The sequence below is a fragment of the Cygnus atratus genome, chromosome Z (assembly GCF_013377495.2).
Source record: "Cygnus atratus isolate AKBS03 ecotype Queensland, Australia chromosome Z, CAtr_DNAZoo_HiC_assembly, whole genome shotgun sequence".
Classification (NCBI taxonomy): Eukaryota; Metazoa; Chordata; class Aves; order Anseriformes; family Anatidae; genus Cygnus; species Cygnus atratus.
Window position 1 is genome coordinate 16406323 of NC_066396.1, and position 20264 is coordinate 16426586.

Consider the following 20264-nt stretch of genomic DNA (forward strand, 5'->3'; position numbering starts at 1 on the left):
GACTAGGGAGTAGATCAGTGGTGACCCACATCTGGGGAGAAACAGCAAGGATTGCCAGAGAACCACCTTTTGCTGAAAGAGAAGAAAAGGAATACATGTAATACCTAAGAAATGGAGAAAACAAATGAACTTGTCTCCCTGGGATTTTGGTGAGTGTTTACCAGTATTTAAAGCATGGTGTGGTCTCAAACACCCACTCAACAAACTCACAGAGGAACAGCTCTGTGCTCTGATGAAATTCATTGTATTGCCTTTCATGCTGTAGGCAATTTGTAGTCCAGTGACAGGATGCCAGAAGCAATGTGTTTATTTCTAATAAGTTTCACATCACTTCACGTATGAATGTCATGTGAGCTTTACTGGTCGGAGGCATGACTGTGCACCACATGCAGGTGCCTGCAGTCCTTGTTTAGGGGTAATCCCGGCACGGGCTCTCAGTAATGACAGCTACTGGGTTAAGCGGAACAAAAGCAGCTCGTCCTTAACGCCAAGTGCTGAAAAAGGCAGTAAGAAGGTGACATCTTCTGGCCAGAGAACAGATTTGCACGGCCCGCAGACACCTCTCCCGCTCGCGTGTCTTAGGGAGAGCAAGGAAGTCGTCATCGTCTCTACCGAAATCTCCATTTGCTTTTAAAAATAAATGTTAGTGGTGATACCTAACTATTTTCCATTGATATCATTGAACCTCCTAATTTGGGCAATCTTAATAGTCTACTACTAGTACTTGGTCACTGATGTTTTTGAGTTGGGTTGCACTAGATAGATGAACTCTAAAAAAGTGAAAAAACACTTTTTTCAACCATTTTTGTTTTTAAAACTTTTAATGAATATTCATTACTTAAGGGAATATAAAGAATAATACATCTGTAGTGATATATGGTAATGGCATCTTCATTATCTTGTCCTAATGCTATATGGCATGCAAATAAGTGCTCATTCTAACTCAGAGACTAAATTTATGCAAAGGAGAGTTTCATATATTATAACACAGATGGCAAATTCCAACACCCAATTTCTTTTAGTGTCTGAAAACTGATGGACAGCTTAGGTTGCTGAGTGGGTGAAATGCTCCAGGATAATTTAGTTCAGAAAACTTTTATATTATTCTTTCTGCATACTGAATTTACTAGAAGTCCTTTGAAAGTCACCATAAAATTTCCATGATTGAAATGTTACCTGTCAGTATAGACATTGATGAATAGAATTGGTGGTGAGAGCTGAGGAAATCGTACAAGAGGTTCTAATTTTGTTTTTGTTTTTGTTTTGTTTCCTGTTGGTTGTCTCAGCTGATGTGCCAATTTAAAGTCATCTGAGACTTTATCAAGATTTGTAAACATTCTCTTAAAAGTTGCCTGGGGCTTAGTAACTTGGATAAATCATTGACTTTCTTTAGAGTACTTGACCTTAAGCTGTGACACCAGAAATGGGAAAAATTAAATAGACTAGCATGTCCCTTTTTCAAAGAGATGGTTGGGGATGTCTGTGATAGGGGCAAGAAAAAAACATCCTCCCCATACTCCTTCTCCCCACTCCTTCTCCCAATCCTGGGAAAAAAAAAAAAAAAAAAAAAAAAAAAAAGCTGTTTTGGTAACAAAATACCAGCCCTTGAGCATGCTCCTAGTTAGGTACATCGGTGCTTTGCCATTGCCCTTAATTTCACCAAGATAACTATATACCTTTCTCCTTGTGGATCTTCAATTATTCACCAACCCTTTGTATGGAAATTACACTTCCACATACAGCTTTTTTTTTTTCTTTTTTTTTTTCTTTGTTTTGTTTTCAAATTACATGTTAATACTTTCTTCCAAAAATCTTTTCTGCTTTATTCTTCTCAGCAACAATTTCTATCTACTGTCTTTCAGGAAAACCAGTGCACCATGTCTTGTGTTAGGCTGCATTTTGGTCTTCGGACTGTGTTTCTGTGATTCCTTCCATCCAGTGTTGATGATGATCAGTAAGTCTTTATAATCCTGTGGTATTTGAGGGGTTCAGTCACAAATTGGGACCTTCACTATCTGGGTGATATGCAAAAATAATACTACAAAAATACAAATCTAGGTAGGGTAGGTTTTGGATGTCATTGCTAAATTTGCTGTTGCTCTTTTCTATCTATATTAGGGAACATTTTGTTAAAGTCCGGACCCTGACTTCAGGGATAGGGACAGATGGATGTGGCTTGTGAAAGTAGTTACCCTTTTCACAGGCTTTCTGGAGGGTCTATAATAGAACTGCAGTGTGCAATTTCATCATCTTTTTCATCGCCATTACTAGCATTAGAGTAGCAAAAAGGGAACAGTATTTTGACTCTGGTTATCAAGTCTTGATAAATGGGTTGTAGGATTTCCTTCCTCATCATTTTTTGTTAAAATGTCCAACAGTTTGAACAACTCCCTGAAAAACATCGTGTCATATCATGTTTCCTGACTGGTTTCACTCTGTCAAGGCAATTTATCAGCTGGCTCATTTGGTCCCTGAAGTTTGGGAGCAAACATTTTGCCATGTGCACTTCTGTCACATTCTGCATTGTGCAAAGTGGATTTCCTTTTGGAGGCTGGGAGTCACATCTTTCTCAGAATGAATAACAGGGGCCAGGCAGGAGAAAAGAAAGATCTGTGTCTCTTTAAAAGTGACTTTTTGTGCCTTTTTGCCTATTGCAGAAATTATTCTTCAATTTATCCAGACCAATAACAATATATTTCTTCTGTGCAAACAAATTTAAGCATAGGGTATATTGGCCAGTGAAATCATTGGAATGACAAATCAAATCAAGAAACATTATGTACTTATTTCTACGTACTTAATTCCTTATGCCTTAAAAGGTGGGGGTAGGAGGTGGGGGTTGTATTCATCATATTTCTTAAATACGTGTTATCATTACTTATATCTCTGGGGTTTTGATTGTTTTGTTTGTTTTGTTTTGTTTTGTTTTGCCATTGCTCTGGGACTGGCTGGGCATCAGTCAGTGGTGGTGAGCAACTGCATTTTGCATCACTTGCCTTGTGTATTCTTTTTGTTGTGGTGGTGGTGGTTGTTTTTTCTTTCTTTCCTCTTCTTTTCTTACCTTTTTGATGTTGTTGGTGTTGGGTGGTTGCTTTTGTTTGTTTGTTTGTTTGTTGTTTGTTTCTTATTAAACTGTTCTTATCTCGGCCCATGAGTTCTGGTAGTTTTCAATTCTCTCCCCCATCCCACTAGGGCGGGGAGTGAGCTAATGACTGTGTGGTGTTTAGCTGCCTGCTAATAACAGCCATAACAGAAGTGTAGCCTTTGGGGGCGTATACCCATAACACAGCCTTTCTAGAAATAAATTTGAAGAAAAGAAACTCAGCACTATTTTAACTATATATTTTGAAATATTTAGTGTACTGTAAAAACAGTAAAGTGAATTACAGCTGAGGAGTTGTACTTGCATTAATAAAAACACTGGCTTGGTAAGGTGTATAAACGATTGCTAGATGATGATGGTGTTTTCACTCTGATAAAGAGCTAAACTCCACCATATCACTTTGCTTTCTGACCCGCCCATGATCCCTTAAAGGATTCCTGGGCAGTTGGGTTTCCCTATTCAAGCCTGTTGCATAATTAACACTACACGCTTACTCCATATAGCATTAGTTGCCTGCTGTGTAGAGAGGATTCTCCCTTTGAACGTCCAGTGTAACACAGGTAGTTGTGGTGCCAGGAGCAGCTGTTCTTCAGTACCGACAATTTCAGAAGTGTCTCAAACCCCCTCATATGCTGTTACTATCTCCTTTTCAGTTGGAGTGTAGCGTAAACTTGATAACCCTGGCTCCAGAACCCCAGAGGTCAACCTTGAGTTTCTCCTGGGGTTTTCTGCCAGAGGCTGCATGCTCCCCAGCTGCAGTGTAAAGCATGTTTTGCACAGCTGTTCCAGTACGGACAGGCCCAAGGACTACCTCATGAGCTATTTCCTGTTTGATTTGTTCGAAGGCCCGTTGTTGCTTGGGGCCCCACTTGAAATAATTCCTCTTTTGAGTCACTCAATATAGAGGACTCACAAGCTGACTAAAGCCTGGCACATGCATTCTCCAGAACGCCATAAGGCCTGAGAAAACTTGTGTTTCTCTCTTGTTAGTTGGTAGGGACATGGTTCTTACCTTATTGATCATATCCATAGGGATGTGGCAATGTCCCTCTTGCCATTTTACTCCCAAGAACTGGATCTCTTGTGCAGTTTCTTTGACCTTACTCTCTTTAATAGCAAAACCAGCTTTCTGTAGAATTTGAATTATTCTCTTCCCTTTCTCAACTACTTCTGCTGTGTCACCCCACACAATGATGTCATCAATGTACTGCAGGTGTTCAAGACTTCCCCCTCTTCCAGTGTGGTCTGGATCAGTCCATGGCAAATGGTAGGGCTGTGTTTCCACCCCTGGGGCAGTCAATTCCAGGTGTACTGGACACCCCTCCAAGTGAAAGCAAACTGTGGCCTGCACGTTGCTGCCAAAGGGATGGGGAAAAATGCATTAGTGATATCAACGGTAGCATACCACTTGGCTGCATTTGACTCTATTTCATATTGAAGTTCTAGCATGTCTGGCACGGAGCTGGTGAGAATTCATTCAGGCCACAATAGTCCAGTGTTAGTCTCCACTCTCCGTTAGATTTTTGCACTGGCCATATGGGACTACTAGAGGGTAAGTGAATCTTGCTGATCACTCCTTTGCTCTCCAGGTGATGAATTAGCTTATGGATGGGAATCAGGGAGTCTCGGTTGGTGCAATATTGCCACCATTGCACCATTGTGGTAGCAATTGACACGTGCTGTTCTTCAACCCTCAGCAACCCCACACACAACAGAAGGATCTTCCAAAAGAATGGGCAAGGTAAACAGCTACTTAATCTCCATACTTACGACAGCTATACCAAAAGCCTACCAATAAATAGCCTTTTGGGTCCTCAAGTACCCTCTCTTGAGGTAGTCTATGCCAAGGATGCATGGAGCCTCCAGGCCAGTCACAATGTGGTACTTTTGACACTCACTTCCAGTTAGGTTTACTTCGTCCTCCAATACAGCTAATTGTTGGGATCCCCCTGTCACTCCAGAAATATAGATGGGTTCTGTCCCTTTCGAGGTTGATGGCATTAGGGTACAATGTGCACCAGTATCCATTAAAGCCATATATGTCTGCGGGTCTGTTGTGCCAGGCCATCAGATCCATACAGCCCAGTAAATCCAGTTACCCCTTTCCTCTGCCTGGCCAGAGGCAGGGCCCCTCTAGTCCTGGCTGGAGTATCCATCACTTAATTCTTGCAAATGTGAAGCAGAGGTCCTTTTATTAGGGTCAGGAGTAACATCAGCCCTTCTACTCCCTTTGGGGAGCTCCCAACAGAAACTGCAGCAGTATTTTTTCTAGGACAACCCCTTTTGGCTGCTGTTTTTCCTTGCAGTCCATGTACCCGAGCTTCTAGGGTTGAGGAAGGTTCACCATCGTGTGGAATAATTGCTGGAGGTGACTTACTGAGACTAAAGGTATGTCCACATCTTAAGAGAAGGTTCAGCACTGAGGAAACTTCCAGGGTGAGATGTGGCAGATATGCCAGGAATCTGTTCCATGATAGTCCCCTTGGCAACATAACCTGTAGCCTTAGATAGTGGCACCACCACGGGAGCTTGGTGTGCTGACTCTGAGAGAAATAGCATAGAGGGTGGAGTGACATGGAGACAATGTGGCCAGGTTCTGTGGTATCACCACAGGGATGGGGAATTTGGTGGTACTTTGGAACTGACAGACTGCATGGACAGCCCTGAGCCAAACTGATAAACTGCATAGCCAGACCTGAGCCAGCACTTTTCTGTTTTTGTCAAAAGCATGTCCTCTGGGTGAACTTCATTCATTATAATCTCATTATAATGCCAAAACACACCTCCATCCCGAAGGCTGCCCACCTCCAAAGTACAACCACCCTTTGCATGCCCTCTGAATTCCTCTAAGCCTGTATCTTTAAAGCAAAAGTGAGAAAATTCTGTACCAATAACAACAAAGGTTTGTATGAGTAGAGTCACTCAAGCTCCACCTGAAAGTAAGAAAACAGTGTAAAAATAGCTCAAGAGAGGAAGAATGTTAGGGAAGATTGCACAGACAAGCGAGGAGGACATCACTGACTTCTGGGATCAGTCAATGGGCTCAACCTCTCTTCTCTCTCCCTCCTTCCTCCCTGCCTGCCCGCCCACCCCATACAGATACCTATTGGGTGAGATTTGGGCCCTTGGTGATACTGAGTGCTTCCCTGGGAAACCTAACATTCTTTATGGAGTTGTTTCCTAAGTTAGCTTATTTGCGGTTGGCTGTATTAGTCATGTTTTTGGTATTTGCACATGTTTTGCAGAGAGTGTTTATCACCAGCAATCCAAAAGAACCTGTACTCCTGTTGCTTCAATAAACTGCACCAGTTATTAATCTACTAGGCTGAAGATGTATCATAAGATTTGTGCATCCATGATCATGGTAGTTCAATATATTGAATGCCAATGGACATACAGTGCTGAACTGTGCGTTGCTCAGAACCTAAGCCAGTCACCCCTGGCCCTTCTGATATCTGAGGACAAGCTGGAATTCAAGGGTGTTTAGTTCCTGCCAAACTTCTATACCCTTTAATGACACACATCCCACTTCCTCATGTCCTTCCTGTGGTCACACACATAAGGATACTCTCTCCCTCAAGCAGGAAAGCACTGACACATAATAGTTGAGATACTGGTCTATATGCCTGAGAAGGAAGATATATGTTCTTCAAGGTGCTGAACTTGTTGGGACAGTTACTCCACAGCCAAAATTCAGGCCCATAGGGAAAGGGAGATTTTATTAATTTTATGAAATTTATGAAATTTTCTTCATATTGCCAGAGCTAGCCAACCAATAAATCCACTGTTGGTTTCTCTCCATCACTCCAGTTCATTGCTGCCAGTGCACTGGAGTACAATGATTCACTCTGTACAAACTTCTGCAAAGTGGACTGCTTGCATCAGATTTCATTTGGCTTTTTGGGTGCCTGGTCATTGTCCAGATCACAATTAGCTGTCTCCAGTATGGTTAATTCCCTTAGGTCCTGAAGACTTCTCTCTGTGGTGGTCCACTCATCTGGGTGACATAGAACATCTTCCTTGAAGGCATATCCTTCTTTCATGCCTGACAGGAGTCAACTCCAGAGGCTTGTGCCTCTTTCCCAACCGCTGTCAACAGCCCTTTCCCTGGAGAGGGATCCCAGCTGCCTGGCTACCAGCCTCAGTATCCCAGTATTAGGGCAGCCAGGTGAGAAAGTGCTCACCTAGGTGAGATCTGAAATCCTTTCATAAATCTCACAGCTCACTCAGGGATAGGGATCAGGTGGTTTCTGGCTTGTTTATGATTTCTGTCCTCCTGTTCTTGTGATGGCCCTGCCCTACAGCAGCCTGCCCCTTCCATTTCTCCCTCCTGGAACCTCTTAGGAGGAGCTTCTTCCCTTACTAGATGAGCTGACTATTTGACTATAGTCACCATCGACTGTTGGCCCTCTGCGTTAACCACAGGATGTGTTACCAGTTTCAGAGACCTCCTCCCCCCCTTGAGGGAGCTGGATAGAGTTAACTACTGTTTGATAGGAGCAGGCCAGGCCCAGGCACAGTGCAGCAAGCTGGGCTGGAGTCCTCTGGCATTACCAGGGTCAGGGTACATGTCTATCAAAAATTATGTCAGCTTTTTAGGATTCTGCACTTGTTCAGGGGTGAATCGCAAAACCATCGGAGGAGAAAACCGTGACAGGTACCTGTCCATATCCTCCCACACACCTTGCCACCCACCACCACACCGTCTCGGGGCAGTTTCCTGGGTGGTATTCTTAACTAATTGTTCAACCTTAGGAAAAAACAGAAACACATTTTGCAGACCTAGCAATAGGAGTACCCAGGGATGTTCAAAATATTCAAAAGCTGTTGTAATTAGCCCATAGGGAAGGGGGAAGGAGGTAGGAGGTACTATTCCTTACATCCTCCAATTGACTCCCAGAGGAGAAAAAGGAGTGAGGGTAACTGTTAATATTCTACAATAAAAGGTTACTGAAATACAGACAGGATAGCAATGTAGGGCCTGGATACCAATTACGCTCAAGGCCAATGCTTTACAGCACAGTGAACTGAAAAACAAACAAACAGAACAAACAAACCAACAAACCACAGCCTTTAACAAGCTCTCAGACCTGATATATAGCAGAAGAGAGAACATGGCGAAGATCACATAAAACGGGATCACAAAGAACAATATTGAGAGCAAACCAGCCACAACATGGCCAGCAACTATTAAATAAATATGATAATTGTAAGCTCTCTCTAAAGTACTTTGGTGATATCTATTGTTATCTCAACCCTTCGAGCCCCATGCTGGGAACCAAAAAGGACTGTGGTGGTTTCATCCAGCTGGGCAGCTGCACTCCACCACCCCGCTCTCTCACTCCGCCTCCTCAAATGGAGACGGGGGAAGAAAGCATGACCGGGAAGAAAAAAGGCTCACGGGTTGAGATAAGGATGATTTAATCAAATGGAAAAGATAGAGAAAAACAAGCAAAGGCCATGTGGAAGCAAAGAGAGACAAAACAGTTATTCTCAGCTTCCTATCAGCAAGTGATGTTTCGCCACATCTTGGGAAGAAGGGCCTCAGTAAGTGTAGTGGTTTTGGGAAGGACAGATGTTTTCTTAATGAGAGACACACAACCCTCCTCTACCCCTCCCTTCTCCCTCCCCTTTCCCAGCTTTAATTGCTTTTTCTACAGCTTTTATTGCTGAGGGTGCCATCTCACACTATGGAATATCCCTTGGTTGGTTTAGGTCAGCTGCCCTGGCGATGTCCCCTCCCCACCTCTTGCCCACCCCCAGCCTGCTGGCTCTGGGGGGTTTGGAGGCAGTCTTGGTGCTGTGCCAGCACCACTCAGCAACAGACACAACACCAGTGTGATACCAGTGCTGTTCTAGCTACAGGTGCAGAGCACAGCACTGTACGGACTGCTGCAGGGAAAGTTAACTCCATCCCAGCCAGACACAGTATAATGTCAGTTTGCATTGGGGAAAATTAAAATTGGGAACATTGTGCCTTAATTTGTCTTGTTCTCAAGAATCTGTTTAGTCATATGTGGTGACATCACCTTGAAAAAACAGGTCAGTATTATGCAGCTGAAGTATAATTATTGTACTAACCCTTAAGAATAACAATAATAATAAGAAGAAACCCATGTACTACCCATAAGAATAACAGAACAACAAAAATTTAGCATGTTTCTGCTAGAAGTCCTTAAAAGATACCAGGAAATGGTGTGAGAACATGGTTGGCACACAGGGATATGCTTCAGGGATGCCCACCACAGCTTGAACCATCCTTGGATTAGGCTTGTTGTGAGACAAAGGCTCTAATCCGTGTTTGATAGACTTTTCTTCTCTGAATTTACATAATTACTTTTTACGCTTGTCTACACTTTGACACTGCTGCAGCCATTAGTTCTCAGTTTAATGACATCTTCTGGGAAAACTACAACCTAACAATATGTATACAAGCTAGCTGTTATTTTTCTCGTATCAACTTCTGTCACCTACCGCTTAAACTGTTTAAAATTTTATTCTTCTATAATTCTGAAAACTGATTTTCACATTTACAGTTTTGTATTATTGGCAAACTTTCTCATCTCACCAAGAACCCTTCTTGCTTTTATGAGTATGTTGAACAACATAGATCTTAGCACTGATCCCTTGGTATGCTCTGAAAGCTCAACATTATTCCTCATCTTTTACTGCTAAAGTCTATAATAGATCTATTGGTCTATATATTGGTCTATAACAGATCTATTACTTTTTCCCTAGTCTTTTCAGGAATTTTTGGTGTGTTTTTGGAAGTGCAAATTCACCAATTATTTTTTTCCACATGCTTACTGATTCCTTCAAATTCCTTCTACAAGTTTGTGCAGTGATACTACTCCCTCTGCTGACTCTTCCTCACTGTATCGTTTGTCTCTGCAGATTTTTTTACTCTACTGATGTATTGACCAATTTACACATCTGTCACCTAAAAGATTTCTTTCCAGATGCTTTCCAAACTGTAGTTAATAAAGAACAGGGTACACTCTGTTCTGGAGGATATATTTTCCCACATCTTCTTATGCTTCTATAAGAGACAGATGCGCTGCCCTGATATCTTTCCTGGCTGTTCATTCTGGCATTCCTGAGCTTGTCTGGGATCAGGAGGCAGAACACTTCTAAAGGACGTTTGTTTTAATTCACGACCAAGGTCAGCTTAAGTCATTCATCTCTCTATAAATTTATCTAATGCCTTCCAGTTCTTTGGCACACCTCTTTGCCTCAGCCTCTTCTCACAGACTCTCCTTCTTGCCACCCTGTCACTTCTGCCTTTTTGCCCGCTTATCATGTCCTGATGTTCACAATCATTTTCCTCCTTTCTTTCAGGTTATGCTCTCCTGCTTGCCTTACCTGTCTGCTGAGACGCTGGCCAGCAGCAGGGTTCAGTCACAACATATTTTATCCGTGCTGTGATAGATAGACATCAGAGTATACTTTGCACACATTTTGGGGAGGACAGGTCACTAGGAGGACAAGAGCAAAGGCACACTGTACAGTTTTCATAGACAGTATCTGTGATCTTGCAAAAGAAAACATAAAATCTCTGGATTCAAAGGAAAGGTCAAATTATCCACTGTTAGTATTTTTTTTTCCTGTCACTCAACATACATAGTACAAGTAGCATCTTAGAAAATAACTTAGGAAGGGCAGAGACAGCTTTTCCCAATGTTCTGTTTTAACTGTTGCTGCATGTAGGGTGTGGCAGAAAAATTATTAGCCTCAATTATTAGCCTCATTGGCTAAGTTTGATATCAATTTCATCAGCTAGTAAACAAAGTCATGTGTCTTCCACAGTAAAATTTTGCAGACAATTGCTGCACAGTAGCTAATAGGAAACTGTTCCTTCTCTTCTCCTTGTCTCTTTAAAGCCAGGATTATCCCCCTTCTCCCTCTTTTCTGGCAATTTTTCCTTGGTATGCTGGTTTTCCTTTGTACGCAGTAAGATACAGTGCCCTAAACTAGCCTGCAGATAACTTTACGTAACACCTATAATTTTGTTAAATGAATAATGACGATGTCATTGACCTTTTATTAGGTTTGATGTACCCCATTATCAACATAAGCTGAAATAGCAGCTAGTACCATTCTTTCTAAAATGTGGGTTAGCAGAAAGTTTGCTGTTCATTCTCTGTGCATACTTTGCTACCTACCATCAACACCAGAAAACAGCCAAAACTCCAAAGGTGTGGAAGTCTGAAGTAAGTTATAGGAAGTGATTAAGAATATTCATTAGCTCACAGATCCACACTGTTAACAACTGTGGCTTAGTAGAAGTGAAAATACCTGAGTAATTTTTAACCATAGTATCTTATTTCCTCATGATGGCATCTGAGGTTGCTGCAGGTACTTGTAGTTCCCTCTGTCTAGCCTGACATAAGAAACACCAATTGGGAAGCTAGTTCCCCCAGGTTAGCCAATCTGACAGAAATACTTTTATTTAATTCTCCAACAGCATACTGCCAAATTACATCAGATATCCTAAGTAATATATGCACATATTTGGATGGAAAGAGGCCAGCAAGAACATTTACATACATTGTACTTTTCTAATTAGCGTATATATCTCTTGGGATTCTTTTTTTTCCGAACATTTTCCTGATTCTTTCTTATCTCTCTGTTTTTTTCATTTCTGTGCTATAAAAGTTTATGGTCACAGACATTAGCATGGGCACTTGCTGAGTGGAAGAACCACACGCCCTGAGACTAGAGAGATCCTAGCAAGTCCTGATTGTGCAACAGTAAAAAAAGAGATTAAGCTACAGTTGTTAAAAATATGTAAAGGCTACTGCTATTGTATTTGCACAGAGGAGATGATTTATTTCCAAATCCATTGTACAATGGTTGAGCTGTCAAATTTTATATGGTATTATTTTATGTATGTTCTTTTAGAACTTAGAAGACACTACGACCATCAACAGCAAAGGATATAAATACTGCTATTTCTCTCTTCTGAAAGAATTCCAATTTTTGCCTCCCCGTGCTATTACTGTATCTCCCTTCTACTTACTGCATTCTAAATTTCTATTGCAGATTTTTCAAAAAGCAATAGAAAAGCATTTGGTAATGCAAGCATATGGCTTAACTCTTTTATTCTATGACAGTAAGTTGTTTTCTCAAATGTCCTGATTATCTTTGTTGCACATCCTATAGCTGCTCAGGATGTGCCTGTTTATTGGTAACAGTTAGCTGTTATTTCTGCCACACAGAATTCCTTGTCCAGAAGTACTAGTCTAGGCAAAAATATCAATGATGAAAGCTAAAGGAGTACTCTCTACCCTCTTCTAAAAGTCTGCCTGCCTATCTTGGTCTCCTGTGCTAGGGAGATACAGCTGTTGATAGCTTAAGAACAACTGACAAAAAGTACACTTGCTGCTGTGCAGTTTATTTTAATTATTTTATCTCAGATGAACTCTGCAGGCAAATAGGGCCATCAGCAAGGTTTAGATGTGTTACTTACCCCTTGGGAGACAAAGCGTTAATACGTACTAAGATGTCATGTTACATCGACATATTACATGACATATAAGCACAGCAGAAAGCAACATAATGAAATATTATTGGCTAGATGGCTGCAGCCAGAGAGTGGTGGTCAATGGCTCTGGGTCCAGGTGGAGTCTGGTGACGAGTGGTGTCCCTCAGGGGTCTGTCCTGGGACCAGTGCTGTTTAATACCTTTATCAATGACATAAACAGTGGGATCGAGTGCACCCTCATCAACTTTGCAGATGACACCAAGCTGAGGGGTGCAGTTAATACAATAGAAGAGATGTCATCCAAAGGAACCTGACAGGCTTGAGAAGTGGGCCCGCATGAACCTAATGAGGTTCAACAAGTTCAAGTGTAAAGTGCTGCACCTGGGTCAGGGCAATCCCAGACATGAGCACAGACTGGAAGAACCCATTGAGAGCAGCCCTGCAGAGAAGGACCTGGGGGCTCTGGTGGACAAAAAGCTCGACATGAGCCAGCAGTGTGTGCTTGCAGCCCAGAAGGCCAACTGCGTCCTGGGCTGCACCAACAGAGGGGTGGGCAGCAGGTGGAGGGAGGGGATTGTGCCCCTCTGCTCTGCCCTTGTGAGGCCCCACCTGGAGTGCTGCGTCCAGGTCTGGTGCCCCCCAGCAGAAAAAGGATGTGGGGCTGTTCAAGTGAGTCCAGAGGAGGGCCACAAAGATGCTCAGACAGCTGAAGCAGCTCTCCTATGAGGACCTCTGGTCTCATTGAGGGGAGACCTCTCTGAAGCCTTTCAAAACTTAGAGGGAGCTTACAAAAAAAGATGGAGAGCAACTTTTTACATGGGCAGATATGACAAGGGGAAGCAGTTTAAAAGAAGGGAGGTTTAGATCAGATGTTCGAAGGAATCTTCTCTATGAGGGTGGTGAAGCACTGGAACAGGTTGTCTGGAGAAGCTGTGGATGCCCCATCCCTGGAGGTGTTCAAGACCCGGTTGGATGTGGCACTGGGCAACTTAATGCAGTGGGTGGCATCCCTGCCCATGGCAGCAAGATTGGAACTAGGTGATCTTTAAGGTCTCTTCCTACCCAAGTGATTCTAGGATGATATGGAAGATCCTTAGGTCTCTTAAAATAGAGAGCAGAATTTAATGTATATTTCAATTGCCAAGCCCATCACCGAGACTTGTCTTCATAGAATAAATAAAACCACTCTAAGTGTGTTTTCATATCTTGTGCTTTATAAAAATAAAAAATAAAAATAAGTAACACTATCTCAGATGCTGAGACTCACCCTGCATAGTTAGACTCCACTTCAGCTGTTACACTATCCTGGAAAAATACCATTTTTTTTCCCCCCATTGACACAGGAAATAGAATAGGTTCTCAACTTACATGTCTAACTAAGAAAGGATTAATTGCAGTATGTGCATTTAGAAAAGAATTACCTGGACATTTTCCTTTGCCAATTTCTACATAGAAGGTTATAGATCTGAGTAAAGGCAGTATGGTGGTCAAGCAGATGAAGAGGTTAGAAGAGCTGTGGGTGTTCCATGTTAAAGGTTATTCATACAGACAAAGAAAGAAAATAAATTCTGATTTCACTTTTCTAAGGCAACACACAAATTCAGTCTTCACTTTTATAGTTTCTTCGTTAAGTTTATTGGAATTATTTCTAAGTACAATATTGCTGTTTCATACTACTTATAACTATTCTCCTTATTGCATATATATTAAACATATAGGAGAAGATATTTCATTTTCTGTATACATCTTACTGCTCAGGCAAAACAAAACAGTCAAGTGAGCACAGAGTATAAAATCAGAGTAAAATAAGGCAAGCATGATAAAAGCAGTAGGCTCAGTAGTCTTTCAATAGAAAAATAGATTTTGCTGTCAAATTTCCTCTGAAACTCTTAATAAACATTGCAAAAGAGAAAAAATTAACTATGGTAAACAAATTCTTTCCTTCAAGGCACTGTTGCAGAACTTTTAATGTCAACTTGAAAATAATTCAGCAAGTCAGCTGATGGAAATACTACCCTACTAATGAAAAAATAATACAGTCTTTATTTTCTTAAATGGAAGGTTGATTGACAAACAAACCAGACAATGTCTTTAAGAAAAAAAAGTCATTATTTTGGCTAAGATGGAACAAATATTAGAAGTTTGAAGTCTTATAAAATTCAACAAAAACAGGCTCAGTCAGTTGTCAACTATAAATTTAGACAATTCAAAGACCACTTTGGTAAAAAGTTGTAAGCCTTTGAACTTTGATTATCTTATTTCATATGTAGTTCAATGCATTTTCTATGTGCATGTTCTGGAAGAGAAAATAATAGGACTGCAGAACTACTTGAAACTTGTGAAGTTTTCCAGGATCAACTTACTTTCTTTTAGAATTAGAAAGTTTATTTCCAATTTTAGTTGCTCAGTCAACAGTTTTAAATACATAAGTCAGAATATAAACCTTGTTTTCTTTGGCTGAAAAACAGTTACACAAGTGCACACAAATGCAGATTTTGGTATCAACATTAATACTGATGGCTTTTTTCCTCTCTTTCTCAGGATTGTACATCAACAGACCTACAGCTAATAGCTTAATTATCCTGGCCCACTATTAGGTAATTCCTAGGTCTCGGTCCTTAGGAACTATTCATATGGTTTTATGCAAGTTCACAATCTAGTAAATTTGTCCAATATTTGTACAACTTAACTAGGAATCTGGTCTTGCAGCTGCTCTGGATGTACAGCAAGTGGAGGGATTTTCAGTGAATAGGTCAAAGCATTAGGAACCATGGCCCTTTAGCATTCTTTTGAAGACTTCAGTGCAATTCTTTTCCTCCACAAATGCTTAATTTTTTTTTGTCGGTATGGAGTTTGCTTACTAGAATTAGAACTGTGGATCCTTACACTTTGATTTAACTGCTGTGTTTGAAGGAAATAACCTAAGAACTGTTTTTGGCTCTGATTTGGTATCTTTTGGCTTGAATGAGATGAAAAAACTCTTTGCCTAGAATTACCTTTTTTTTTATTAATGGCCTTTTTTGTTTTGTTAAATGCTATGTTTGCATAATAAAACAGATATGAAAAACAACTGCAGTAGGAACATCTTGAATATATACAACATGGGTTAACTATTTTTCATGAGATATGTCTTTATAGATCCTTAGAGCTTCTTTCATGGCATCAAAACTAAAAAAGGTAGTTTTGCCTTTAGAGTTATACCAGTTACTTATGCCAATTATTTAATACCTATTTTTTATTATTCCCCTCTGTAGGGGAGTAGACCTAAAAGTTCTGAACCAAGGCAGACATGAAGAATAAGCCTACTCACCAACCCAAAAAATACCAACTCCCTTGGAAACAGAGCAAGCAGAACATGCTGGCAGCAGGTCAAGATCAAACTACAATTTCAGCAGCCAGTTTGACTCTAATACAGTGCTGATAGGAGGAACACACCATAGATCTAAGGTTCAGGTTCTCTGGTTCCTGCCTCCTGCTTGCTGCAGCCCTTGTTTACTAAGGCAAAACACTATTCAAGTAACATGCCTATGGGTGGCCAAGACCTCATACCACAATTTTAGGATCATGTAGGAATGCTAACTGAAGGCAGAAACAAGTTGTTCCAGTTTCTGATTAGAAGTCTCCTGTCCCCTCCCCACCTTATAGTATGCTTTTTTGGACTGTACCTAGCCTCGTTTTAGTTACAAAGAATTCCGCTTTATTCAGAAAGCAATTCATGGACCTATAAGCAAGCTTACTTTTTTTACTACTGCATTTCCTACAGAAGTCCATATTCTATAACAAATGATAAACTTAAAATTATGTTTCGAACTATCAATATACAGAAGTAGTTATTTTTAACCTGCAAACATTTACTTACTGTAGCAAAAAAAGAATACTGTTATATCAATAAGAAATTCATATAAAAACCTGTAAATGCATTGTCTTTTATAGTGCATAGAAACTCCAAGGCAAAATATAATAAACATAGTATCTTATCAAGGGAAATCTTTATCGGTATTCAGCCCTTACAGTCAATCATTTCATGTTTATATACTTCCCATTGTTTTTTATTCAAGCTTTAACCTTTATTTGTTAAAGCTGCTAAATAAATGTGAAAAAGTAGCAACGAAGTACAGATCAGACTACCTTTTGTTCATTTCTAACAAAACAGCCAATGCTAGCCTTTACCTTTTTCTGTCTTCAAAAAGAAATGGCCACTTGAGGCAATGCAATTTATATTTTTTTTTCTTTTCACTTGACTAGGGAGTTTGCAAATGCTGCTTGCTTTTTTCCTTACATTTTTGTTGGGAGAAAAAGTGCTTTTGGAGAGTCCACTTTTTCCTGTCCACGAAAGAAAAGATATTCTATTTTTTCTTTCGGATTAGCAAAAAAAAAAAAAAGGCTAGTAATGCAATCAACTGTTTTTCTATTAGTTGCCTGTTCTTCCATTAGTTGCGCATTTTCAGTTGCTGAATATATAATGTAATTAATTGGTGTATTTATTATGGCAGCTAACTCTTCAACAACAACAGCACAATTTAAGCAGTGCCACAATTCTGTGTGTGAACAGAACTAGTGGTACTCATGCTGCTTTACTGTATTACCCTAGAATTTTTAGTTGTTCAACACCTTTGCTGTTCTCTGGTAAGAGTTTGTCAAGCAACACCATAAGCAAAAACAAGTAGAAATACTAATTGCGCAGTATATGTTAAGAACCACATAGGTGAATTTCTTAAAATTTCTGTGTTCTGTATAAAGTATAGTCAGAACTGGTTCTGCATATCTCATACATCCTGTGGTCTACATTTGTGCAAGTGTAGGGAATTATTTCATTTTTATTTTGGTATGATACTGTACCCCCATTGCTTCTTCCATCTATTCTGAAATAGTGACAAAACACCCAGTCTGCACAGTATTCAAGTGCTTAGCCTATATGGAAATAGTTTGGCACCACAGCCATATGGCAGTACATCTTAAAAGAAATTCTTAAGTACTCAAAACATACCTATATTTCCTTCTGATTTAAATAAAGCTAAGCAAAAGTTATAATGAAGACATTTTCCTGTTCACTGAAAGTTGCGAAACTGTTGATGTTTCATTTAAAGTCATGATAAAGATTTCCCTTTGACTATTTCTTTGGTAAAAATGGTTGTATGTCACATTTGCTTTATATGCTAGTAAAAGGCATTTTCTTTGGTGGAAATACATTTTTGATCTTGCAAGTCCAGCTTTCTAACAAGCCTTCAATATCCACTTTTTGATAATAAGCCCATTCTATATTACCTGTTCATTCAATAAAAGCAAGCATAGTTCTAATTTATGACAAAATTAAACAGATCAGTCACAAAACAATATGAAATCTGACCACATACAAACTGCCTTTTAGTAAATGACAAACATCAATGTTACAGACACCAAGAGTCTATATGCAGTATATTAGAATTCATTATCTGTATAAAATGAGCCATTTCACAGCTATTTTAAAAGCATCATATTTCTCACAAGTGTAGAAGAGTCTATGTAGAAGCATGGTTGATGTTTAAAATGCATAGCTGCATATATCTTCTGTAGCTTTGTGATGATTTCCGCTTCTGTAGGTTTAATCTCCTGAATTAAAAGAATAAACACATTATGACATCAATTCTATTATTTTGCTGTGTAATATTTTTCTATGTTTGTTTGAAATTAAGCTGCATTCCAGTTTATATTTAACAAAGTATTTGAGTGGTCCAGTTCATGAGGGGCTAGGTAAATAATGAAACCCAATTTGGAGATGTGAATCCTTAATGATTCAGTGGGAGTGATATGCCACGACTATGGAAATGTGTGCTTAGATCCCAAATGGTTTAAGTCCATGGGAGCCTAAGTCACAGCAATCAACAAGCACAATAACATGCAAGAAACAGTGGAGACAACATACTCTTGGAAAGCATTTGTTCTTATTTGTTTTCTGATTTGTTATTCTCTTTATACGAGCTTTACCTCACGCTATTCTCATTCTGGTCTTTAAAACAATGGACACGGAAATGTTCTTCCCTGAGGTAGGTGACTTGTGAGAAGGAAAAAGACAGTACCAGCAGTGACACAAATGCAAAGTCACTCAAAGCTCTCATCGTGAGATGATAGATCAGGGTGCCAGATGTAGAGGGAATGATAAAGGGGAAGCAGCTGGAGTGTGTAGGATTGGTCCTCAGCTGACAGATCTTCTGACAAGCATTTCCAGCTGGCCTACGCAGGAGCTTGTAATTAAACTACAAAAAGGACAGAATCTAGGAAGTTCATTATATAGCTTCCACAGGGGCACACATCCTCTGCTTTCTTCTACCACTAGTTCCTTCAGTCACTATCTATTAAGCTCTGTCTTTCCTAAACTCCTATAATCCTTTGTTTCACATCTCTGGTACTGCCACATTCCCCATTTTGAGTTCCACTCTTGCTATTGCATCCTTCCTCTATTAATCCCACTTAACATCTAAAATTCCAGCTTGAAAGATTCATCAACAACCCTTCTGCATCTCAGCACCTACCCTGAAATTCACAGAAATGTTTTATGATCAGGAGGCAAGCAATTAAGGAGGTTAATCAGAGTCCTAGTTTAAGGCCTGCATGGGTGAATGGAACTACTAAACCACAACGACAGCATTCAGCTATAAAGTTTTGGACTCACTATCTTGCTGACATCAAACAATTAATGACAATATATTGTTCCATCTAAATGGGAATTCTGTTACTATGTTGTCCCCACATTAAAAAAAAAAAAACAAAACATTTGGGATGGCACAGTGGATTTCTTTATTATCCTTGTATTATGGTACTCCAGAAAAAAAAGTAAACTTTGGTCTATGGATTTTGTCTTTTACTTACCTTTCTAGGAACCGGATTAAACTTTCCTGTGTCTAGTGCTACTGTTTTCCACACCGTTGCTTTCTTCTGATTTACTGTAAGAAAGAGGATAAATTTCAAAGCTCAACTTCAAAATGCAGGATGAACATAGTCATCCCAAGACTCAGACTGCATCTGACATGTATTTGGGTTATAAGAAAGAATAAGATTATACAAAACTGAAGCAACCGAAATACTTGCAATAAATAAGTAAGTAAAGAGTCTTTCAGCCAAGTAGTGACGGTTCAAGTCAATCACTTTCAAAAACAACCCACCAAGTTCTGGGCAGAAGGGGTATCATTGCAGTGATAGTATTTCCAGAAGTAACTGCTATGCTATCTTTTCATTCAGTTCTTTTAAATTTGTATATAAAGTGAATGACCACATAAATAACACAGAAACAATACACAGGATAACATCCTCAGTACAACTAACTATATTACATTGGTCACAATCAAGACTTAACGCTAGACTTGAATTAACAATTCCCTTGCTGGAAAAAAAAAAATCTATTTCTGAATCGCTATCCTCCTACCTAATACATTGCTGGATGTGACATTTCAATTATAATCTCACGAACCAAGTTTAGATACATATTAGTCATCACTTGATGTAACAGACAAGAAGTGTTCCTTTGGAGCCATTCTCTGTGGTACACAAATTTGTCTTCTAAGCAACCAGTAGTTGAAATAACTTTCAATTATTAGAATCAGACAAGTAGTACGTAGGTTAATAGATTTTCCTTACATGTGGTTATCTTATGAGATAGAGCTCTGAATTAAAGATCAAGGAGCTGATCAAAAACTATGGCAT

General features: G+C 39.9%; 1 protein-coding gene and 1 long non-coding RNA gene across 2 annotated transcripts in view; one reads left to right on the forward strand and one right to left on the reverse strand.

The window, feature by feature from the left end:
- Positions 1 to 15268, forward strand: LOC118257785 (uncharacterized). The gene is made up of 3 exons (XR_004781700.2): positions 1 to 149; positions 1863 to 1954; positions 15129 to 15268. It is a non-coding gene; the product is annotated as an uncharacterized LOC118257785 (long non-coding RNA).
- The window catches only part of EMB (embigin), a 26361-nt gene continuing 20290 nt past the window's right edge, over positions 14194 to 20264 (reverse strand). Inside the window, exons 10-11 of the mRNA XM_035566141.2 lie at positions 19434 to 19507; positions 14194 to 18176 (exon numbers count right to left, since the gene is read on the reverse strand). Coding sequence (XP_035422034.1) covers positions 19450 to 19507 — 58 coding nt within the window. The 3' untranslated portion in view covers positions 14194 to 18176; positions 19434 to 19449. The remainder of the gene's footprint in view (positions 18177 to 19433; positions 19508 to 20264) is intronic.